The sequence below is a fragment of the Anabrus simplex genome, chromosome 13 (genome assembly GCF_040414725.1).
Source record: "Anabrus simplex isolate iqAnaSimp1 chromosome 13, ASM4041472v1, whole genome shotgun sequence".
NCBI classification, from domain to species: Eukaryota; Metazoa; Arthropoda; class Insecta; order Orthoptera; family Tettigoniidae; genus Anabrus; species Anabrus simplex.
The window spans coordinates 98126382-98152045 of record NC_090277.1 but is presented as its reverse complement, the minus strand read 5'-3'; the positions used below and the strand labels follow the sequence as shown (position 1 = coordinate 98152045).

At 40.3% G+C, this 25664-nt stretch overlaps 1 protein-coding gene across 1 annotated transcript in view; it reads left to right on the top strand.

Annotated features, from left to right (window-relative positions):
• Positions 1-25664, top strand: part of LOC136885007 (ATP-dependent helicase brm) — a 235026-nt gene that overhangs the window by 174013 nt on the left and 35349 nt on the right. Inside the window, exons 17-22 of the mRNA XM_067157383.2 lie at positions 4472-4638; positions 6760-6948; positions 9534-9864; positions 10871-11101; positions 17643-17831; positions 20921-21034. Coding sequence (XP_067013484.2) covers positions 4472-4638; positions 6760-6948; positions 9534-9864; positions 10871-11101; positions 17643-17831; positions 20921-21034 — 1221 coding nt within the window. The remainder of the gene's footprint in view (positions 1-4471; positions 4639-6759; positions 6949-9533; positions 9865-10870; positions 11102-17642; positions 17832-20920; positions 21035-25664) is intronic.

The window sequence follows — 25664 nt, the reverse complement described above, 5'->3', positions numbered from 1 at the left end:
CTTGTTTTCCCTTCATCTTTCTTACTATCTCCTGGCTTGAATCATTGTAGTAGGTGCTCAGCATTTATACAACACGTTTGTCTTTCCATAGTAAGAGAAGAACTCTTGTCATCTTTCCGATTTGAACGCAGTTCATGTTTTGTCATTGTTTTCACTGTTATCTTCTTAGCAAAAGTTGATAACCCCTTCCTGTTCAACCTTACAGTTCCTGTAAGATGGTAGCCAAGTTTTAACAGCTCCACCGCTAAGTCATATTCTGAGTAATACCTGTCTGTAAATACATGGAAACCTGTCACACCATTTGTGCTGATCAAAAGTTTATCACACAGATGTAAGACAATCCGAGATGTAAATGACAGATGGGGTCGAGGACAAGAACTTGCTGAAATGGCCCCATAGTATAGCTCCAGTGCTACAACATATCCATGTTTCAGAATCGGCTAAAACGAATATTCTAAGATCCCATTTTGTTGGCTTTTGTGGATTGTAGTACTTGAATATAATTCTTCCTTTGAAACCCACTGTACTTTAGTCTATACTGATGTTACGACCTGGTACATAAAACTCCCTAAATTTACAGTCCAAATATTCCTCCGAGTTTTGGATTTTTGCTCCTCTCCTAACTCCCTGTGGTTGTCCTACAGGTGGAGGAAAAACATGTAACATACAGAATATTTGCATAAACCTCTTCCAGGAGAACACATCTTCATAAAATAGACACTTATCAAACTAGTCTTCTGAAAAAAATAGGCTCGTAATTCAGGCTTAATCTTCATTGCCATATTTATACCTAAAAATGATTTGAATTCTGTAACATTCATCTACGACCTCCAAATAGACTCGCATGTGAGGGGCATAACCTTTTTAATGTTTACACTGGTACACCGGTTAGTCTCGTGCACAATTTCCGACAATAAATTGACAGTTATGAATAAATGGAAAAGGTCGAGTTCACTCTTAGATTTAGTACCTTGCTGTGGCTTATAACCTGACGTACCTGTGAATGGGGTTCTTTTGAAGTCCAAGTCCATGTCACGGTATTCCTTCCAGCCATCAGTAGAGGTACCAGCACTGCCATTTAGCATACTTTTCCCATTATCGGGATCTTTATCACTCAACTGACCAACACAATCTAGTTCCGCAGTATCTTCCTCACCACTTAATTGAAAATCACTCTCACTATCGCTGAAATCAATGTCACTTTCATTTAAAGTCTGGCTATTTTCTTCTCATGCTGCTCGAACGACGCCATGTTGCTAAACGAGGTCTGTTTACAAACTCGCATGGTCTTCAAGGAATGCCATCAAAGCCTGATTTCAAAGAGATTATAGCTATACATGGCTTCAAATTATCAAAAGATGGCAGTAGCTGCTTACTGTACCTGTAATTAATGCGAGCGTAACCCGACAAAGAAGAAAATCCTATATGAAATACCATTCAGTAAAGAAGGCGTGGTTTATGATACAGTAATACCATTAGATGACTGGTCTTGAACACAGTAGTTCGTTTTACAAAATATCTTTCTAGGTCTTGGACCCAGGAGAAAAATTTACAAGCGAGACGCTCAAATCCTGGAATCCATTTAAGCAGTTTTATAATCTGCCCATGATTTAGGCCACAGAAATACCTTATTATTCAACAAAGCAAGAACAGTTGTTATAAAATTTGTCTGCACACTTGTTAATTGTCTAAATGGGATCAACGCATCCCAAACTACAGGGAAAGAAGGTCCATACTACCCGGCCATAAGGTTATGATACCAAAAGAAGGAAGGTTAAATTTACAAGGCCGAAAAACAAGATGAACAGAGGCAAAATCCATGCACTTCAGAGGACAAATGCTTACATTACCTGTTTGGGCTTATGGGCCTACGAAGCTGAGGTTAATCCATACTATATGGTGACTAAGTAAGAGTAGAAATTTAAGACCAAAAGAGAGATACTAAATTTAACAGTTAGGAAAACTTAGTCACCAAATATTAAGTAGGTAAGGCAGTTTAACGAGGGTACCACACCCGTGCTTCCTTATGCTTGACAAGTTCGCATTATAGAATAACCTTCATCGCCTGCTGACTCCTTACATGAATTCACCCATTGAAGTTTAAAGCTTTACATGACTTCAGAAAAGAGTCTGACGGCCTAGCAATTACATACTAACAGAAAACCTAAAATCTTCCCGAATTTCACCCGCGAGTTTTATTCACTTAAACATTGTACTTTGCTGCCATACCTGATTAGTATGTAATGTCCATGCTGCTTTCCCACCTCCAGGGAGTCGCCCTTAGCTCCCTCTCAGATGCTGCTCACACACAAGTCAATCCATACAAGACACCTTAGCCAAAAAACCGTGTTCTTAAATAGAGGCTCAGGGGATGTTTCTAGAAAGATTAGTTACAACACTTTTTATTGGATTGCAGGATATTAGATAGGGTCAAGTTGATTGGGTGATCACTTTGTTTTTATTACATTTGATAGGAGGGCATTATTAACAACTTCAGAGTGATTAAAAGGAATAACTGTCTGTAAACAGGTTGCTGAACTTCTAAACATCACCATTCTGCCAGGTTGTATAATACTTAAAAACCAGGTAGCAGTCTGAAGTCGATGCTAAGGACATCTAGTTCCTGACAGTCAAACTACTGAGAGCATCTGGTAGTCTGAGGTATTTACACGGGTACCAGGATAGGCACTGAGAGGCAATAGTAAATAGGCGGAGAGGCCTTAATCTTGGTACAGTTATTATTGACTTTAGTGACCACATTGGACCATTTGAGTCATTCCATGTTCACTTTCTCTTTGAAGCTTGTGCTGTTTGGTTCTGAATTGACAAATTTGACCAATTTTTGGTCCTTGCTTGTCCAATCCATATTGACTATGACAATTATAATACTCAAAGGATCTTTATTGGAGCCTCCCTGTCAATACTTAATGGATACTGACAGGGTGGACCCAGTAAAGACCCTTTGATTATTATAACTGTTTGGTTCTTGCGATCTGACCAGTACTTTTTCGTTCGTTCCCATCATCATTTTCTAAATTCTCCTGAAATCTCTACAGCCCTTCTATATCTGATTTCTGCTGTATAATTTGTTAGTCTTAAGAAGAGTGTTAATTTTATTTTTGTTCTGTGCATCTGCTATCTCGAGTCCAACTGCTTTGAGATCTTGTGAATTTCGTGGATCCATTGTCCTCCTATCCTCTTCTGCAACACGACTGCTGTTATTTTCTTTGAAGCCGATCGATCACTGTTAATTTAAACTGTGCATTCTAATTCACGTTTTTCTTAACCATCAATAACTACTATTCAATCAGGTATGTAAAATTAATTAGTACAATTATAAAACAAGTGTGTGTTTCCCCACATGTTTACTACAAGCATACTACAATGAAACTTCTAATTTACAATCTCTGATTTTATGTTTTCTTCGACCTTACATCATAAAATTTAAGTCCTTATAATTTTTCCTTGAACTTATGTTTTCTTAATTTTCAGTGTTGATGGTGATTCATCCATCGAATGTGAATGTTAAAACTTGAGCAGATCCCTTAGTGTTATTCTGTAGGAGTAGGCTTTGTGCCGACACCGCATTTCGCTCTCTCCCTCACATCCAGATGTGCAGGTCGCCCATGGGAGTTAAATAGGAAGACCTCCACCAGGCAAGCCAGTCTTGTCCTCAAACACTCATGATAAATAATATCTCCCAGCAACTCATGAAGGCATGGCTAAAATATTCATTTTTTTTAACTGTTCCCTTTTGATTATTTGTATAAATACACCCTTTTTTAAAAATCTTACCCAGTGTACATTTCAATAATTCAGCAATTATGCTCCATGTTTCAAAACTCTTCAGTTGCATCATATACCCTCACTTCATGTTAACATGGCAGAAAGGTTTGGAATTGAATCGAAGAGAAAAATTGGAAGGAAGGACAGTGTTCTTTCTGATTCTACGGTACTTCTATCCATTTTTCTTTTATATTCAATTCTCTCTTCTTATTTTCATTCTGAACCTACCTTTCTACTCTTCTCTGATAACTGTTGAAGAAAACTGACTTTCTTCATCTTATCTCAGTTATGTAATGGGCGGTTGGACCCAATGGGTCTCTTTTAGGATTTTAAGGCTGGATGTGTTCCCTGATACCATGTGAATTTTCAGGTAAAAAATTCCAATTTAGGGTCAGTTGGGATTTTTTCTCCGTCCTGCTGATAACTCATGAAGATGAAGTGTCAAAACGAGCTTTCTTTAAATTCTAATATTTTACTTTTGTGTATCTTTTCTCCTTGGGGCCACCTTTATATTTTTAGCTTGTCCACCTTTATTTCATTCTACCTTTGGTCAAAAAAAAAAAAGTATCAGCTGTAAGATTTAAAAAATTAAAAACAGGAATTTAAAAATTGGCCTTGCAAGGCCATCCTAATCTTCAGCTCTTTTTTTTTTTACTCATCCATCATTTTTTATATTGTGTTACAGGTGGAACTAAACGAAGAAGAGACTATACTGATCATTCGCCGTCTCCACAAAGTGCTGCGACCTTTCTTGCTGCGTCGTCTCAAGAAGGAAGTGGAATCTCAGCTACCTGATAAGGTGGAATACATCGTGAAGTGCGACATGTCTGGGCTACAACGGGTTCTTTACAGGCAAGTCATTGGTTTCTTCTCTCAATATGCTTCAGATTTGTTGCATATCCTGGTTGTTCAAGTTATGAATCAGAAGATGACATTATATGAAAATATGGAATTTGTCCCTGCCCTTCCTTGTTACTTCCTCTTTCCACGTCAACATATCATTGTATTTATCCTTGTCACATTCCCAGAATGTAAGGAACTTGGTGTGGAACAGAGAAGTTCCTATGAAACGTAATGTACAAGATGTACTATATCCCTATATTAACGTATGCATCATCTGTCTGTCTGTCTGTTAGGTCATCAGCCCAGAGGCTGGTTGGATCCTCAAATAGCACCACCAAAGGTTATGTGGTTATAAGGAAACCGCAAAAACCAATGGCAGCACTAAAATGAGGCGTACTAAGCAAGACGAGGAGTGAGGTAGTTTGCCATTGCTTTCCTCACTGGGTCAGAAAGTGCTATTGCAGCACGACTGACCCTATGAGCAACACCTTTCATAACACTCAGATGCACTAGTCGTGTTGTGAATGTCATTACTCAGGACCACTCATACCTCAGCAGCTTCCACATTGTCACAGCCATGGATGAGACAGGGACTTCGGTGAAAGCTACACTTTACTCTGGCCTTAGACTTGGAATTTGACAGCAAAATATTAGAGTAAAATTCAGGCCAGTGAGATGAAGTTCCTGAGGAGCATGGTAGGGAAGACAAGGAGAGACAGAGTAAGAAATGTTGAGGTCAGAAATGAAATTGGCAGGAGAAAAACTGAGTGATAGGACAGAGAAGAATAAATAGAGATGCTTTGGACATGTTATGAGGATGGAGGAGGGAAGGATACCAAAACAAATGTTGGAAGCTGAGATAGAAGGATAGAGGGCAAGAGGGAGGCCCAGAGCAAGATGGATGGACTCTGTCAAGAACAGTACAAGAAAAAGAAGACTGGACTGAAATACAGTTATTGAAGAGGAGTAGTGGAAGGAGAGGCAACGGTAGAGAAGTGCCATCAACACCCCGACCTGGCAGAGCTCGACCAGGGGAAATTAAAATGATGATGAATATTGTGACTATTGTACAACTCCAGTCAAGAAATGAGAAAAAAGATCTTATAATCACAGTCATTAGTGCAACATTAGAAAAAGAAAAAGAAAAGAAAAAGGATTATCACACCCTGAGTCAAACATCCAGGCACACCCTGGACCATACTCCAGCAACCTCCTTATTGCATTTCTTGGGAAGTCGAAAGATATTCAGTGATTTTTATAAACTATTTGTCTTGTTCCTTTTTCTGAATTTATCTGGCTTTCTTCTTATCCTACATCAAGACTGAAGATCTGTCAAGATGCCCCCTCAGTGAGTGTTGATGCTCGCTCTCATGATGAAGATGGGAAGCGGGAACGAGCTTCTCTGGGGCTGAGAAGATAAGTGATTGATGAGGAGAAAGCCAATGAAGACATGGAGATTGCCCTTGTCCTTTTCGTGTTTTTATGTTTCTCCTTGTTTCCTTGTTCTGTGCTCTCTCTTCCCATATTGACCTAATATTATCCCGTTGAGATCCATTTCTCCTTTTGCGTGTATCCTGTATTCCTACTTTTATCACCTGTATTATCTTATGTTTTTCCCCTTTTCCTATATTTATCCAGCTTTCTTTTTATCCTACACTTTCTGCTTCAGGACTTAAGATCTGTTACTTATTCCTCTCTCTCTCTCTTTTTATATATATATATATATATAAATGATTTGATGCTCGTTTGTTCCTTTCCAATACTGATATTATCCTACTGGGATACAGTTCTCCTTTTGTGCTTGTCGGGGGCTGAGAAGAGTTGGAAGAGTTGGGATTGATGATGAGAGAGCCTATCTATTTGAAGATTGGAGATTTTCCTTGTCCTTTTATGTTTTTATGTTTGTCCTTTTCCTCTTCTTTCCATGCTCCCTCTTCCCACACTGACCTCTCATTGTGTTTGTTCTATTGTGTTCTTCTTCTTCTTCTTATTATTATTATTATTATTATTATTATTATTATTATTATTATTATTATTATTATTATTATTCTCGGATCTGTTGTATTCATTCTTATTAGTATCAAACCCTTTAGAGTTATATTTATAATATTGATGTCTCTGTTTGAATAGGCACATGCAAAGTAAAGGTGTGTTGCTGACAGATGGCTCCGAGAAGGGTAAGCAAGGGAAAGGTGGAGCGAAGGCGCTGATGAACACCATCGTCCAGCTGCGTAAACTTTGTAACCACCCGTTCATGTTCCAAAACATAGAGGAGAAGTACTGTGACCATGTTGGTAGCCATACGGGAGTTGTATCTGGGTAAGTTCCTCATCTTTCTTTTAGATCTGTTGTTATTGGTTTTGTTTCAATGATATGTACAATTTCTTTTAAAGTATACTTTAATATGTAGGATATAATTTCTGGTAATCAACTTGTGAAATCGGAGATCTCTTGTGATTTTGAACATGTGGAGAGGGCGCGTCACTGTCTTTTCTAACGGGTTCTTAACTTAACGGGCCGGTAGCTTCCATCCCCTCATTGGACTTACATTGGACTCGTCCACTATCAGTGTGGGTAAAAAATTCACCCCTCACGCTCCTCAGTTTCAGCCTGAGTGCATTGTTTAACGGACCCGGTCGAAAACTCCTGGTGGTGCGCCCCATGGCATGTGCGTGCTTATGAGTTTATTTTACTTTTCCATTTAATATGGTGAAAATGTGTCAGTTTTGTTTTATTTTCGTGTAAAATAGTGCCTTCGTATATACTGAAGTCCAACACATGGATATAAATAGGGAAAGAAAAATTGAAAGACTTTTAGAAAAGGAACATTCACCAAATGTTAGGATTGCTTGAAGAGCAGCCCTCTGCAGCTCTACAAGAACTAGAAGGACCTGGAAGATGAGCCTATTGTTAAAATACCTTTGAACATTATTTACAAGTTGGTTCAAAATTATTTACCAGTTTCTTAACATTAAAAACAGTTTTTGCTTAATTTGTGCTAATTTTTCCTGACCTGGTCTAAAACACCGTGCGTGCCTCCTCACGGGATTATTTTTACATGCCCTCTCCAAGGTTAAAGAGTGCTTATAAGAGGTTCTGGATATACAGTTCGATGAATTAGAGCACAATGATATCTGCAATTATTTATTTTTGGTGCTTATTCTACTGTTAAATACTTGTCATCTCCCTTAAAGGTAGTACAACAAAACCCTTACTTGGCGTTTTTACAGGGATTGAATTTTTAAAATCTTAAATGGAGCTTTAAGTAGAAAGCGCACCTTTTCTAGCAATCTTTGCCTGTACTAACATATGTTATTTACTCAACGACAGCAATAAAACAAAATATCCGCCCTACCTACTACAGTGGAGATCTGTTTCACTCATCCCTTTATTTATTGTTCATAACAGAGAAAACTTGTACGGAGATTTTCAAAATCTGAACATTTGAGCAAGTTCACTTCCCCTTGCCCCTGCTCATACACTTGCTACTCCCTCCAGACGACCGACTATTTATGGTCTAACACAAGGCCACAGCAGGTCGGCCGGGCTAGAGAGAGAGGGACAAGCAAAGGAGTAAGTACTCAGATGCTTCTAGCTTTATTCATTACTCGAGTTGCTTCACTTGTTTAGCTTATTCTTTTTCTTTTCTTTTTTAGACTTCTTTTTCTAAATTTTCTCCATAATACACAGTCATAAAACCTACCAACAACTCATCCGACATCGTGAGGAAGTTCCACCTGAATTACAGTCCATTTTAACTTTAGAACATTCACTCAGCCAAGTGTTGGACTATCAATCAGTGTTTGTTTATTGAACATGCACAAGGTCTATTAAAAAAACCTTGTATTTTAATATTATAATCATCTCTGAAGATATGTCATTTTAACTTAAAATACACCTTTTATTAACATATGTAGGCCTGTTTAAGCAGATGTTTTAATTGTGAATTCGATGGAGTAATGTGATAACTACAAATTTTGGATGTGTTATTTGTTGTAGCAGTTCATTAGGAATGCCATGAATCTTAACGTAATTTTGTCATTGGGCTGAAGACACCTTTCATATAGAGACGAACATGTCACTTTTCTTTTAAAAAATTAAGAATTTTTAAAGTATTGTAAACATGGAGTTTACTCAAACTTTCTTAAAAGTTGCTCAAGGTTGACAATACAGATTAATTATGTAGTTCATTTCTTGTGGTGATCGGAACATTTTATGTGTGGTTTACGATTTGCACCATATATTGGGGTGGGGGTGGGGGTGTGGGGGGGACATCAGGAAAAATTCTGTACTTTTCTGACTAAAACTGTACACCAGGGAAGGCTAGGTACAGTACACAAAAGTCGAAAATAAGTTCAACGCAGTTTTTGTATGTGTTGTTTGTATCGACATGACAAGAAAATGCTCATCAGAATTTCTCAAAATTCTGTATTTAAGTTCCGGAACAGCCAGATTCGTATATAGCTGTGGAAAGCCAAAACATGAAATGTCTGATTTCTCTGTAGCACGTGGAAGGTGAGGAAACAGAAAACAGCACAGCGGGAAAAGTTTACCTTTCGTTAGTCTTAACTAATCAATATCTTAATATCCGTTGGTCATTTAATACTTGGGAACTTCTAGCAGCTTGTGTCAAGCAAGTCCCAGAAAAATTTGACACATGCAGTACCGAGTGTCCCGCAAGTTTCGATGATTGAAATTAATCGACATTTTTCATGATCTTTAATATTTTTGGAGTGGGCCTAATATTGAGCAGAAATTAACACTTGCAGCACATGGCAGAAATGGAAAAACTTCTTGCTGTTATTGGTAACTCTTACCAAATGTTTGTATCATATAATTCTTTACATAACCTTAAGGAGAATGCTACATTTAAAAAGTCAACATTGTGGATTTCATTTCCTCAGGCCCGATCTCTTCCGAGCCTCTGGCAAGTTCGAACTGCTGGACCGGATTCTGCCCAAACTGAAGGCCACCAACCATCGTGTGCTGCTCTTCTGTCAGATGACACAGCTGATGACCATCATGGAGGATTATCTGAGTTGGAGGGGATTCATGTATCTCCGACTGGACGGCACCACCAAGGCTGAGGATCGAGGTGAGCTGCTGCGCAAATTCAACAGTCCAGACTCAGAGTATTTCCTCTTCCTGCTCAGTACTCGAGCTGGAGGACTGGGTCTCAACCTGCAAGCAGCAGACACTGTCATCATCTTCGACTCAGACTGGAATCCACATCAGGTAGAGTATCCTTAATTGAGATTCGCACATGTTTGCTACATTTCTGAGAGCACGTCAGAGGAGAAATATACCTTATGCTACACAAGGACCAAACTCAATAGCTGCAGTCGCTTAAGTGCGGCCAGTATTCAGGAGACAGTGGGTTCGAACCCCACTGTCGGCAGCCCTGAAGATTATTTTCCATGGTTTCCCAATTTCACACCAGGCAAATGCTGGGGCTGTACCTTAATTATGGCCACTGCCGCTACCTTTCCACTCCTTGCCCTTTCGTGTCCCGTCAGCCATAAGCCCTATCTGAGTTGGTGCGACGTTAAGCAACTTGTAAAAATTATACTCAAGGCTATATGCATCAAATTTAAATAATAAAAAAAATCATTCAGTGACACATACAGAGCAAATACAATTCCAGGCTAGTGGGGTCTGAGGAAAAAGTCTCCTGACAGGAAGACACTTACTCCATTTCTTGCCTTTCTTCTTGGTACAGTAGTAGATCATCTTGTATTTATCACCAAGTTCTCTTGCCTTACTTCCAATCCATCATGTCTCTCGCACACACAGTATATCCAGACTTCTGCTCCTTATCATATCCACTATCTCCTTGCATCTTCTGGATTATGGTTCGAATGTTGAGGGTGGCCACCTGTATCTTCTGTTGAGCTCGCTTCTTTAGTTGCATCTGCTCTGATGCTACAACTCTAATCCATTTTTAACAGCCTCTGGGCGACAAATATGCATATTGCTTAAGGAATACACTCTATGCTGGCAATTTCTCTCATTCTGGACTTAGGAGAGTTTTAAGACCAGATGCCCTTCCTGACGTTATCTCTCGTCCTTTATCTGGGCTTGGAGCACTAGGACTTCCAAAAAGTAATCCTAATAATGGAATTTCTTTTCATCTCTATATTTATCTTATAAAGCATAACTTATTGTCGGTGTTCTTCCTTTTTTTTATTTGGTGTGTCTTGTCACAGTGGAAAGTTTGTACTAATATTATAATGTTTTCCAGGATCTACAAGCCCAGGATCGAGCGCATCGTATTGGCCAGCAGAACGAGGTGAGAGTCTTGCGACTGATGACCGTTAACTCAGTTGAGGAACGTATCCTTGCTGCTGCCCGTTACAAGCTCAACATGGATGAGAAGGTCATTCAGGCTGGCATGTTTGACCAGAAGTCTACTGGCTCAGAGCGGCAGCAGTTCCTTCAGAGTATCCTGCATCAGGATGACGCTGAAGAGGAGGTCTGTTAACACCTGGCTCAATAAAAGTATTGGTTATGAGAATGTGTTGAGTGAGAGAGACATGAGTGCTGTGTGAACTTAATCACCAGTGTACAAGATAAACCTGACCTTTAAGAGGAATTATTGCCTGTCCTGCCATTGTGTTTATCCTGTGTGTTTCTGTCAATTTTCCTAACACTCTACATATGATTTGATGTGTTACTTGTTCGTTCCTTCCTGTCCTATTATTGTGTGTTTGTCCTGTATTTCTAGTCGTAACTACCTGTATTTTTTTAACCCCCTTCCATATAGAGTCGAGCCTCTGTGGACTGCACGATAACAACCAATTTTATTTTGATGTCTTGCTCTTGTTCTTCCAGCTCTGGCATCCTTCCAGTATTTCTTGACCCTCCTCTTACCAACGATCTTCCTAAATACCTGCCATGAACCTACTACGCTGGCATAGCAGGGTGAGAGGTGATACTCCCACGTGGTGCGTCCCAGGTGGCAGATAGGGGGTCCTAACTGACTTGCCAGCGGACTTGATTGAAATGAAATAGCTCTCGCTGACCAAACACTCAATCCCCTCTGGGTGGGGGACACAGATGAAGAATATTACCCAAGATATCCCCTGCTTGCCATAAGAGGAGACTAAAAAGGGTGACCAAGGAAAGATGATATTAGAACTATGTGATTACCTGTGAATAGTACCATTACGTGCAGAACACCGTGGGTCGACATTACTTGCAACTAGTACCACCTTGCGAGGAAAACCATGGGTCTACCAGACGAGTTGGCAGTATGGTTAGGAGCGCGCAGCTGTGAGCTTGCATCTGGGAGATAGTGGGTTCGAACCCCACTGATGGCAGCCTGAATATGGTTTTCCGTGGTTTCCCATTTTTACACCAGGCAAATGCTGGGGCTGTACCTTAATTAAGGCCACGGCCGCTTCCTTCCCACTCCTAGGCCTTTCCTGTCCCATCGTCGCCATAAAACCTATCTGTGTTGGTGCGACGTAAAGCAACTAGCCAAAAAAAAAGAAAAAAAAGAACCATGGGTCTACGTTGCATAGCAGTAGTGCCATTACTCGAGAAACACTACTACGGGTCTGGGCATTGTTTGTGATAAGTGTCAACGTGTGAATTTGACCGGTCGGTTCCATTGTGTTCAGAATGGACCTGTGTTACCTGTGAGTAATACCACTTTGTGAGAAAAACCATGGGTTTGACTGGCGCCCGTGATAAGTACCACTATGATGAAAACCATGGGTCTGCGATGCATTGCCTGAGAGTAACACCATTTTGTGAGGAACACTGTGGGTTTGTGTTGCCTGTGGATGTTATCATAATGTGTGATACACATTGCCTATGATAAATAGCACTACGTGAATAACAACATGAATATGCGCGGCCCTTGATTAGTTCCACTAAGTGAGGAGGTCCACAATGAACACCAGCACTCGTGATTAGTCCCATGTGTGAGGAGCACCATTGGTCTTCGTTGCTTGTTAGTAGTACCCTTATATGCGAAACACCATAGATTTGTGTTAACTGTGAGCGGTGCCATTGTGTGACATACGAAGGTCGATCAAATATAAACAGATTTTTGTTCCTGAACATCAACAGTTGGTACGACTGGCCCTGCACTTCTGCTATGCTTAGGCGGGACCGTTAGGAGTGGGGAGAGTGTGCCGTTAGGTATTTCCCGCCGTTTCGTCAGTAACGCTCATGATGTTGGAGCAACAGGTGCACCCCTCCACTGCGCAATGCATAATTATGAAATTTCTTGCTCGTGAAGGAGTTACAGCGACGGAAATTTACCAGAGATTAACTGCACAGTTTGGTAATCAAACATTGTCTAGGACTCGTGTGTTTGCCTGGCATAAAAAGTTCAAGGAATGATGAGAACGTGTGGGAAGTCAGCAACACGATCGCCGTCCTCGGACCAGTATTACAGATGAAAACATTTGTGCGGTTAAAGATATTATTGGCGACGGGCGAGAGTCTCAGAAATTGCAGAACAAGTCGGAATCAGTTATGGGAGCTGTCAAGCAATCGTCACAAACGACCTACAGTTCCGTAAAGTGTGTTCCAGATGGGTCCCTCGCCTTTTGACCGAAAATCTGAAGTTGAGACTTTTGGAGGTCTGTCAGAAGCTTACAGCAAGGCTTGCGGAAGAAGGTGTTGCATTTTTGAGTCGGATTGTCACTTGCGACGAAACATGAGTCCACCACTACACTGCCGAATCCAAAGAAGCCAGTAAGGAGTATCGGAGAAAAGGGGAGGCAGCACCAGTGAGAGCCAAGACTCGACTGTCAGCTGGCGAGGTTCTTGCAACCGTTTTCTTTGATCGGCGAGGCATTTTGCTGATTGATTTTTTTGCTGCTTACTACTGCGTCCTGTTGAACAAGACAAGGGTTGCATATCGCCGCAAAAAATACGAGACTAACCGAATCGGCAGGTTATCCTCCATTCAGTTTTACAAAGTATACATTTATTATTCACCTATTCAATACCTACAATACAACGTTTTGTGGTTACATAATCATAAAAGATTAAAGGTTATCCTCCTCCACAACAGTGCACGGCCCCATAATGCAGCTCTGTCTCTAAGCTACAGGAAATGCACTAGACTACACTTGATCATCCTCGTTACAGCCCAGACTTATCGCCCTGCGATTTCCATTTGTTCGGATCGCTTATGAAAGCTCTAGGAGGGCAACGATTTGAAGATGAAAAAAGCGTGGAAGACTTTGTGCGCAACTGGCTGGTGACATGACCCTGTTCTTTTTACGATGAGGGCATCAAAAAGCTGCCCATACGCTGGAACAAATGCATTTCCAAAGCAGGAAGCTATGTGGAAAAATAAATTGTAATTGCCTTGTGTTTTTCAATAAATGAATTTAAATTAAAAATCTTGTTTATAGTTCATCCCCCTCATACCATGGGTCTACATTACCTGTGATTAGTACCACCATGCGAGAAATACGATGAGTCTACCTGTGATTAGTACCACTATAGGAGGAACACCTTGGTTTTGCTTTACCAGTGATTAGTACCATTATGAGTGGCTGGTGACCTGGATTTTGGACCCCTTTATCTAAGTATCTTCCCAGTACTTAAGGCATTGTGAATAGGATCCACTGATTGTTTTTGTTTCACAATCATTTTTTCATCATTCGTTTTTTACTCTAGTCAGTGTATACATTTTGAAGTTTTAATTTTCATTTCGTTCACCTTGTACCATTAAGGGCCGATGACCTAGTTGTTAGGACCCTTTAAACAACAAATATCATCATCACCCTAAATACCTGTGTTTCCTTATTTCCACTTCCCTGTCTACTCTTGGTCAAGGTTTCTGATGCATATAATCCCTCTGTTTTAACAACTGTGTTGTAGTGCCTGAACTTGGCTCCTATCATCTTTGTATTTTCTCACTTCCTTTTTCCTGTGTTTATCTGGTTTTCTTGCCCGACACTTCCTCCATCAAGGCTGAGATATGTCAAGGCGTCCCTCCTTGCTGATGAAGCTGTAAAGCAGCTGTATACAGGGAGCGGAACGAGAAATGGAACACGTAATAGGACAAACATGGTGACAGTATTTTCCTATTATGTGTTCCTCTCTCTATATATACTGTATATGACTTGTTTTAACACTTGTTCCTTTTCAGTACTGACCTTTCGTTGTGTAAGACTGTGTGGATAGGGTACACATAAAAGAAAAAACACGGCTCCAAAATGTTCGGCTTCAGCCTTCGTCAGTGGGGGTAGAATGATAATAGCCATTGTTGGCAAGAAGACACTGTACGGGGTGAGGGGAGTGGGGAGAGACAAACAGACAAGAGAATTAAAAAAAGGAGCGGTTATCGAACATTAAGGCCTGATGCTTCCCTGGATCTAAGCATCAGTTAATGTCAAACTTCGGAATCTCTAAGGACGAGAGGGTAGGAACTTTAATGTGCAACACTCATCAAACATGGTTTAATTTTACCTGGCGTGAATGGGGGCAGGAAGATCTGTGTTGGGAGTTTTGCAGAAACTGCATTCTATTCTTTTTCCTCCAATATGTACTTCTCTATTTCCACCTAAGCATTCTCCATTTATGATAGTGTGATAAAGAAACTCGAGGATGCTCAGTATCGAGAAAGTCAGCCACTCTGCTAACGAATGTTGCCCAGGATATGCTATGGGGAGGCGTTTCTCATGTGCCAGCAACTGTAAGAAGTACGGCCCTGGCACTTTGTTTCTGTCCAGTTAAGTATGCTTATCCTGTGTGGGTAAACTCTGTCCATTCCAAGGAAGCAGATATTGCTTTGAACAGCATAAGCCGTGCAGTGTCTAGCTGCCTCAATCCAGCAAACGTCAAAAAGCTATACCACACTTGTGATATAGCTCCACCTTCAATCTGACGGCAAGTAGCAGCTGAAGCTGAGAAACTCAAACAAGAGGTGGACAACCGTCATCCTCTTTATGATCATGAAGTAATAAAATAGCGTCTCGGATCACGGAAGAGTTTCATTAATGACAACAGGCCACCCCAAGCGTTCTCTGGAATCAATACTGGCAGCAGCGGTTCACACTATCCGACTGGAATTGACCAACAGAAGGAACTCCAGCACATCCTTCACAATGTTGGCCTGTCTGGAAGACTCTTAATAGGATAAGAACTCGAATGCTCAGAACAAAGGCTACACTCAACAGATGGGGAAACCCAACTTGAAGACTTTCAACATTTGAGGATACTTTGGTACGGGGCAGATCAAATATAAACGGGAATTATTTTTAAGAATTGATTGCATCGACCAAAAAAAACCCATATAGAGATTACTTTTCTACATAGTACTCTGCCCTCGATACACATTTTCTCCATCGGATTGATAAGTTTTTGATCCCGTCCTGTTAGAGAGAAGAGGGACGTGTGCGGAGCCAGTTGTGCACAACTCTTCTACACTTGCATCATCATCATCATCAAACCGCTGTCCTCCTAGGTCTTCTTTGAGTGGTCCAGACAAATGGTGGTAGCAGGGCGATAAATGTGGACTGTATGGAGGGTGGTCCAGAGGTCTCCAGTGAATTTCCTCCAGTTTTTCCCACATTAAAGCTGCAGTATGTGGCCTTGCATTGTCATGGAGAAGAATGAATTTTCGGATAGGTTGCCGGCGTCGCTTGTTGTGATATGCAGCTTTTGCTTCATCCAAAATGCAACATTAATAGCCTGCATTAATTGTCTTTTGTTCATGGAAAAAAAAAAAAAAAAAAATCCACCAGCAAAATGCCCACAGAGTCCCAGAAAACAGTTGCAAGCACCTTTCCAGCAGATGGGCGTTTTGGCCTTGACCGGACCTGAATCGTCTCTTTGCTGCCACTACATGCTTGCTTGCTTTGACTCTGGAGTGTAATAATGCACCCAAGTTTCATCACAATACAACACAAGAAATCCTCTCCTTCCTCCTCATAGTGACACAGGAGTCTCCGACAAAAGTTCCTGACATACAGTTTTTTGCTCCTGGTTGAGGAGACGGGGAGCTCACCTGGCGGATAATTTTCTGAAGGGCAAGTTCATCTCAGATGATGGTTTGAACACACCAAGCTCGATAGCTGCATTCGCTTAAGTGCGGCCAGTATTCGGGAGATAGTAGGTTCGAACCCCACTATCAGCAGCCCTGAAGATGGTTTTCTATGGTTTCCTATTTTCACACCAGGCAAATGCTGGGGCTGTACCTTAGTTAAGGCCACGGCCGCCTCCTTCCCACTCCTAGACCTTTCCTGTCCCATTGTTGCCATAAGACCTATCTGTGTCGGTGCAATGTAAAGCAACTAGCAAAAAAAAAAAAAAAAAAAAAAATGGCTTGAACACTTCCGTAACTTATTCCTATGGCTAAAACAATTTGTAAAATTTTTATTCGCCCTTCACCAGTAGTGTCACGAATGGCAACAGTGTTGTCTGCATTGATGCTTGTCCACGGTCTACTTTTGTGAGGTTCATTTTGCACAGCCTCTCTTCCTGTTACAACTTTTTTATCCCACTCATACACTCGAGTCTGCGAAACTGTGCGCGGAACTATCTCAAAATTTCGGAAGGTTTGGTGCCCTCTTTTGCGAGAAATTTTATAATGATGCTTTGCGCAGCAGATGTGTGCACTTCTTGCTTGCTCATGGCATACTGAAGCAGCCCAGCTCTTCACCGTCATTTGCGTGCACAAACTCCTTCTCTAAACACCCCCACCAACATCCTAGCGAAGCCCCACCTCAGAATTATCACTGACAGCAGCGGTACATTCAAATTCCCGTTTATATTTGATCCGCCTTCGTATGATCATCATCAGTGTGATACAATGCAACGTTTGTTTTTCACTCTTCTTTCGGTTACTCTCTTTATCAAGACTGATTTATCTTTATGTCTTTCCTTGCATCTATGCTCTTAGCTATTTCATTTGTTTCTGTCTTTGAAGATTTCTACAGTTTTAGTTCCTTTGTGTTACATTGATATGTTTTAGGTGTTATATCTCATCTGAGAAATGATTTAATAGAATTTAGAATAACCATTGTTGTTATCTTTGCTAGGAGGAGAACGAGGTTCCTGACGATGACTCAGTGAATCACATGATCGCTCGCAATGCTGAGGAGTTGGCTTTATTCCACCGAATGGATCTAGAACGACGGCGGGAGGAGGCTAAACTCGGCCCTAACCGCAAGTCTCGCCTGGTAGAAGAGGCGGAACTTCCTGACTGGCTTGTCAAGAACGACGATGAGGTAAGGAGACAATGGGGACATGCAAAGGCTAGGGTTATATATACTGTGCTGTACTGTCACTTACATCTTCCACCCATATACACCATGCTCCATATGTTTCAGAAATTATCTCTTCATGAGGTTTCATGGTGTTTGGTATGTTAACGTACCATGTTACAGGGTATGATGATTGGCATGGATGTGGGTTTACCAAGTTATGGGTTGGTGACACAATGATATAACAGTCAGATTATTGCTAAATAATTTCTCAAATAAAATCACACCATTTGTGGTTATATTTGGTTACTTGTGACAAATATGGTGGTATTGTCACCAGAGAAAAAACCAAAACGAAAAAAAAAAGTAATAAATATATTTACTACAAGATTTAGGACTAATTGGCCCAAGGAACATTTAAAAAAAATAGCAGTTCTCAGTGGTTTAAAACGAGAAGAGGTGGCCAACAAGGGAGTTCTCTTTTTCCCCATTGCTCTTCATTTCACTCATGGATAGGCCTACTATTATAAAGGAACTCAAAGAAATAGATAAGGAAGGTCTTATTCCATTTGTTTTTGTTTTTGCTGACGATGTTGTCATTTGGGGAGAAACTGAGAGAGATGTTCAGAGGAGACTGGATCTTTGGAACACCAAGTTTAAAGAATATAAGTTAACTGTGAGCAAGAGTAAAACAGTGGTAATGAAAGTTAGCAGGAGAAATACACCTTTCAACCTCACCCTCGAGGAAGAGAACATAGAATGTGTGAATACCTTTAAATGTCTGGGGAGTACAATATCAAATGACGGAAGTGCCAAGAACGAAGTGTTGAACGGGGTGCAAAAAGGATCCAACTTCTTCCATCAAGTACGGAACATAGTATGGGACAAGGGAGTTCCTCAGGGGGCTAAACAGACCCTGTTTAAGACTTATCTCCTGCCCATCATGATGTATAGTCTGGAGAGTTGCATCATGCATAAAAGAGATGTAAGTCATTTAAAGTTAAAAACTTCATTATTGTTCCGTATTGAATAGAGAAATAAGATGTACAATATTATAGGTTAGGATCCACCTTTCAATATTCCGTAATAAGATGGTAAAAAGTAGTTACAACCTGTTTAATGGGACCGGTTTCAACACATTTTAAGTGTCATCATCAGCCAATTTGCGAAGATCTTAAAACAATTAGCACATTGAATACAGGCAAAAAATTAACATTGTATCATAACGTAGCAATTCAGTAAATGTTCAAAACACAATAATCACAGTCAAGAGAGTAAACAGAATATCACTATCTTGCGCCGAAAACAAATATAGCTGAAGTTCATAAGCAGGTCAAATATTCGCTTATGTAAAGTCGTTGCTAGGCAGGTCTTGTAGGCATTTGTTTCTCCGGCCGAAGAGCAAAAGGTGACGTGAATGAAGTCCTAGGAAAACAGTGTAGGATTTAATTTCGTCAAATTTCAAAGTGGATATATAGGTTTTTTAAAATAATTAAAACGTTAAAAAAGAATAAAGCCAAATAAAAAATATATTTAAAAAATAGGAAGAAATAATGAAAGAAATACGAGGTTCAACTCGAAACAACTTGCCGTAGTAATTGATAAAGAAATGATAAATAGAGAAAGGGGGGGACGTTAATTAGAGGGTGGTGATGGTGGCGGTGGTGGTGGTGGTGGTGGTGGTGGTGGTGGTGGTGGTGGTTATTGTTATTAGAGATGTAAGTCAACTGCAAGCTGTTGAAATGAAGATCCTTAGATCAGTTGTACAAAAAAACAAGGAAGGCCAGATTTAGGAATGATCAGATATGAAGAGACCTGCAGGTCAACTTGACCATGGAAGAAAGGCTGAAGTGGCTAGGACTCGTTAAGCGGATGCAGGTGACTCAAACACCAAGGAAGTATTTTGAAAAGATCATTCTGGGATGAAGACCAATTGGACGCCGTAGAAAAAGATCGTTAGATCAGATAAAAGATCTAGAGAAGAGAGGAGAAACATGGGATGCCATAGAGAGAAAAGAAGCATACCAGAACCGTAATAAATGGAGGCACATCGTTCTTAAACATCCTACCCAGCTCGCTGGAAGGAATTCATGATGAACAGTTCTCATAACCATGTTCTGTACTTTGTCTTTAATCTTGACTGGCATCTGTTTGTTGTATAAGGCACTAGTCAGCGATTCACTTTGATGATTACGATTTACAAATCATGTACTTCATACCCAAACACATTCATCTGACTTAAGATTCAATTCTACAGGTAAAATTTTATGATTAAGATTCTACGTGCAATTTTGTAATTTATTAAGGTAGAGCTTGGAAAGGAATTGATAATCACTCTCACTCACAGACATGCATGTGTGCACACACAAAGTTATTTTATATATTCTTTCAATTTACCCTGATTTTAAGGCGCCTTACAGCCTTCACTTTGCAGCAAAATTAGTGTAGAGAAAGGTCCTCTATTACACAAGGAAGGTCATTCCAGATTTGTGCAGAGTATTGTATAACCCGGATTGGTATGCTGTTGTTCTAGTGAAGGGTGGGGAAGAGAGAGAGAAACTTTGTGCTCTACGGACTGAGTGATATGAGCAGCCAGAGAATTTCAAAGAAAAGTTAGGTTTATTTTGTTACACACATCGATAGAAGACGTAATAGTTTAGTTACAACTTTATTACGTTATCTGTAAGTAGGTTGCTCTGCTTGATGTTGGACCGTGCTTAACTTAGTCATGTTTTCCTCATTGGTGGGATGCCAGGCAGGGAGGCCATACAGTAGATTGGGTTGTATCATGGAAATATACACTGCTTGGATTATACGGCTTTTAGACCCTTGAAGCCTACGACAGATGTACTCTGGTAAACCAACAGCTTTACACCTAGTTTCCTCTACATGTACATTCAGCTTTATTTTGCTGGAAATGTGTATTGCCACCATTTGAAGTGAATTGCACGTAGGAAGAATCTGAAAGGCTATGTGTAGAAGGCTATCTGATTCTACTTAATCATATATATTTATATTTGTTCACATGGATCATAGAAACAACTTTCTCATTGTATGTGTTTACTCATCTTGATTTACTCTCAGATTTGACACTGTTCTTCTCTTTTCTTTAGGTGGAGAGATGGACCTTCGAAGACGAAGAAGAGGACAGGTTCCTAGGTCGAGGTACTCGCCAGAGGAAGGAAGTGGACTATAGCGACAGCCTCACTGAGAAAGAGTGGTTGAAGGTAGATATCAGAAAATCCCCTGAAGTTTGATAATTTTAATGAACTTTTTATGACAGACATTTTTGTTTTATTCTGATCACAGCAAAAGGAAAAGATGTACTTAGAGAGTACTGTTTATTGAAATGTCTTTCCCTTCAGATGCAAAGTATTAGCAATTTAAAAACCAATTTTATGCTTTTTGAGGTACAGGAAGTTCTGTAAGGTGATTAAATTACATAAGAGGTTTATTAATATCATGTCGTATATAGAAGGATTAGAACGTAATAGCCTTGGTAATGGATGTGTTAGTTACAGATGTAAAGAAGGTAGCACCATGGATAATGATGTTTGCAGACGACGTCATACTCGGCGAACCGACCTGAGAGAAACTACGAGAGAAGATTGGAAGAAAGCGGAATGAGGATCAGCAAGATGAAAACAGAATATATATATGAAGGAAACACAAGATCTATACTCGTATATTAACCTGCAAGAACAACTACCATTGGTGAGGAAGTTTAAATATATGGGTTCGTACGTACAAAGTGAAGGACTGGAGACTGAAATACAGAACAGGGTAAATAATGGATGGATGAACTGGAAGAAATTGAGTGGAGTACTGTGTGGATTGGAAAGAAGCTTGCTGGAGAGTCTTGAAGTGAAGAGATTCTAATGATATGGTCACATGAAAAGAGTGGATTGTCTGCAGTGTCCCTGGAAAGAGACCTGGTGATGTTTGAGAGAAGCAGATTTTGAAGGACCTTGAAATCTGAGATGTATGCCCGGTTTCTGGAATGGTGAGATATCTGTCCGATAGCTATTGATTTGTTACAGTTGTTGACTCGATAAATCTTTGTTGCGTTGCACGGATTAATAGCAGCTAACTTATCGAACTGTTAACTATTGGCTTTTTGGTAAAGTTTCATACGTACTAGATGCCATCCCTTGCACTTCTTTGTTTTTGTGTATTGGATGTGTTCGCTAGACTGTCAGGCATATGCGCACAAGTAATGCATTGTATTTGAGCTTTTCATGCAGCTCCTATTATAACCTCTTTTCGATGTAATGTGAAATTTTTATTTGACTAGTTCTTGCAGGCTTGTATGTCAGTTTTGCAGTGTTTAAGGGATTTCCATATGTTGAGTCTGGTCTGTAGTTCCTCATCTGTTTCACTCCAAATCATGATATCAGCATAGGCCACTGAATTTAGTTCACCTAACTTTCCTTGACATTCATCATTATATTATCCATAACAGTGATAAACAGTAGTGGGCACAGTGCACTTCCTTGCTGAACTCCATTCTTGGTCTCAAACCATCATGATCGACCTTCCCCAATTTGTTCACAGCTAGTACAGTCTTCGTACAACATCTGAATTTTCCTTACCAGTCCTTCAGGCACATTTCTTTTCCTCATACACTCCCAGATCTTATCTCTTATAACACTATCATAGGCCTTTTCTATATCCAGGAATACAATGACCAGGTTCTTGCCTTTCTCCCAATACTTTTCCATGAGCACGCGGGTGCTAAAAATTAGATCCATTGTTGATCTGTTGCTTCTGAATCCATATTGCTCCTCCTCTAACTGTGGTTCAATGATGGTTCTCAATCTCCTTTCTATGATCTGCTCTAGAATTTTTAGCCCAAGAGACAGCAGGGTTATTCCTCTATAGTTGGTGGGTTTCCATCTGCTGCCCATGACAGTATATTATTGTTTAGCCTGAATCTGTCTTTGAATTCACTTTCACTATACTTCATTAGAACATTAGGCTGACGATATAATTGTGGTCGTTCTAGAATGTTCACCAGGTCTACAATTCTTTCGTTGGCAGAAGATGAGAAAGCCATAGAAAATTTTAACAAACACAATATTAGCTGCCAATACTGAAGTACTGTGCACGCTCGCACCAAGTTAACAAATAGATACCTGCTGCTCAGGGCCCTCTAAGTTAGCAGGCGATTTATCGAACCGATAAATGTATCTTTGTGCAAGGCCAAATCACAAGTTAACCATTCAATACCGTTATAGGTTCGATATCTCACATTCCAGAAACCAGGCGGTAAACTGGCATCGCAGACATGAACATCATCTGTGGACGGACAGGACAAACTGGAGGAGGCTCATACACAACCGCACCTGTCTTCCTGGAACTAAGAAATGATGATGGTGATGATGACGATGTGATGACTGTGTGATAAGGAGGTCAGTTGCAGGATGAAAGGAAAGCCCTACAAATCTGTGGTGAGACCTGCAGTACTTTATAATGCAGAAACTTGGCCGATCACAAAAGCCCAGGAGAAAAAGATGGAAGTGGAAGAAATGAGAACGTTAAGATGGATGAGCGGAATTACAAGAAAGGATAGAATGAGGAATGATTTTATTAGAGGAGCAGTGAAAGTGGGACCCATAGGAAATAAGGTTCAAGAAAGTAGGTTAAGATGATATGGGCACGTGCAGAGACGAGGGAAGGACTACGTGGGGAAAAGAGGTGGAAATCAGGAAATTGAAGGGTCAAGGAAGAGGAAGACCATAGAAGATAGAAGGGGATCTAAGAAAAAAAGGTGGGAAGCAATGGATAGACATTTTTGGAAAAGAAGAGTCCACCAAAGCAACACCAACCCTATGTGAGGAGAAGATGACGATGACGACGACAACGCCACCACCGAAGCCTTGGTGGCAAGGTTTCACTTACACTTTTGAGGAATCATTTGTGTGACTGTTACAAGTGACATACGGAACAGGGTGAACTGTCTCTGCTAGAACATATCATCTTGATTATAAAGATCTTTATGTTTGGAATGCTTTGACCATTGGACAGTCTCTGGTTGGAGGGACCTGAATGGTATTTGCTGTTGAAAATTTAAAAGATGTACCGTATAACTTAAATTTTATTTACATGCAAAGGAAAGGGAACAATTAAGTGTATGAATAGAAATCAAAAGTTGAAGGCTAGAAATGGGGATAGGAACATACATAAAGAATAAACACAGTCATGGGTGAAGTGTTATGTAGAAAAATAGGAACAAGAAAAGAAACACATAATAGGGCAAACACAATGACGTGTCAATATGGAAAGGGGGAGCATCAGAAAGAGGATGCAAGGACAGACATGAAAACACAAAAGAACCTCCATGTCTTCATACACCGCCATCTTTGAACAGATAGGCTCATCATCAATCCCACTTCTTCTACAACCATATCTCAGCCCCGGCGAGCTCGCTTTTGCTTTCCAGCTTCATCAGGAGGGCGGGCATCAACACTTATTGAGGGGTCATCTTGACTGATCTTCAGACTAGATGCGGAAATAGTAGGACAAGAAGAAAGCTGGATAAATACGGGATGAGAAAAGAAACATAAGATAAAGATAAATGTAGATGGTAAAAGATTAGGAACACAGAACAGACACAAAAGGGGAACAGAATCCCAAGAGGATTTACAGGGATCAAGTTAAAAAGAATGAGACAGCTGCCTCTTCATATATAGGCACTGTGCAGATAGATCGAAATGCTACTACTAGCGCTACATAGTGGCCCGTTCTGAAACAAGAGGTGAGGCGCAGTGCGAGAGTCTCAGTACAACGTGTGTAACATTCGAACAAGTTGTGGGTTTAAAGCGATTCAATTCGGGGATCTAAGTGAATCATCATGCAATAAAGGAAGAAACCTTGTTGTCAGCGGCCACGTGAACGGCGTTGAAGAGTTAATTTCGAATGGTTTCGGATAGATCACAGGAAAAGTCACCCGACAAACATCTGGCAATTTGCCGCCTTATATCGTGAAACTTAAGGTAGGCAAGGTGTAGTTAGGTAAAAATTTATATAGTTTATTTAGTAAGGACTAATTGATGCATGTTTGCTAAGTTGTACGCATTTTTATTTTGTGTTCAGGTTGACCAGAATCGTAATGTCTCTACCAGCGAATGTTCCTGTCCTGCCGGCGCCAGAAGAACTTGCAAACGCGCAGCTGCGGTAGTGTATTATATAAATAATGAAAGTGTTGTTTCCAAAACAGACCGTCCGTAACAGTGGGGAAAACCGAGTCCGAAAACAATGTCAACAGAAAAATATAGAAAAGGCAAAAGCGTGAAGAACCGTTTGGTAAAAAGACTTTGAGGACATCTCGTTCCCCCTTCGAATTAACTGAGGATATTTTAAAACACATCCCTTGCAGTCTTCGTAAAAAGCATCGAGCAGAAGCAAGTACTGAAATTGAACAACCGTGCAGGGCCGTAGTCACCTTATTGATAGACAGGGTAGTGAATGATGTGGAGAGAGAAGAATGTGAGGAAATTGTGACACAGCTATTACATTTACAAGTCTCTAACGACGTGCGCTTGCCAGACAAATACACCTTTCGCACTGTGAGTAACGAAATGTTTTTTTACCAGCAAAGTGCAGGTTGATACAGATCATATAATAAAAATCTCCTTGGACACTATCTCAATCAGGAAGCCCTCGATGGTTTCAAAAAAAAAAGAAAGATAAGAAAATCTGCTAGCACGAAAGCAAATCGGATCAAAACTAGGCTCTCGCATTTGTAAATGAATCTCCAATTGGGGGAGCTGCTTTGAACATTCTTACGGGAGTGAAGTGGAAAGTGAGGCAATAGATTGCTATGGAAGTTCATTTGTTGTTCGTGTTATTCGATGA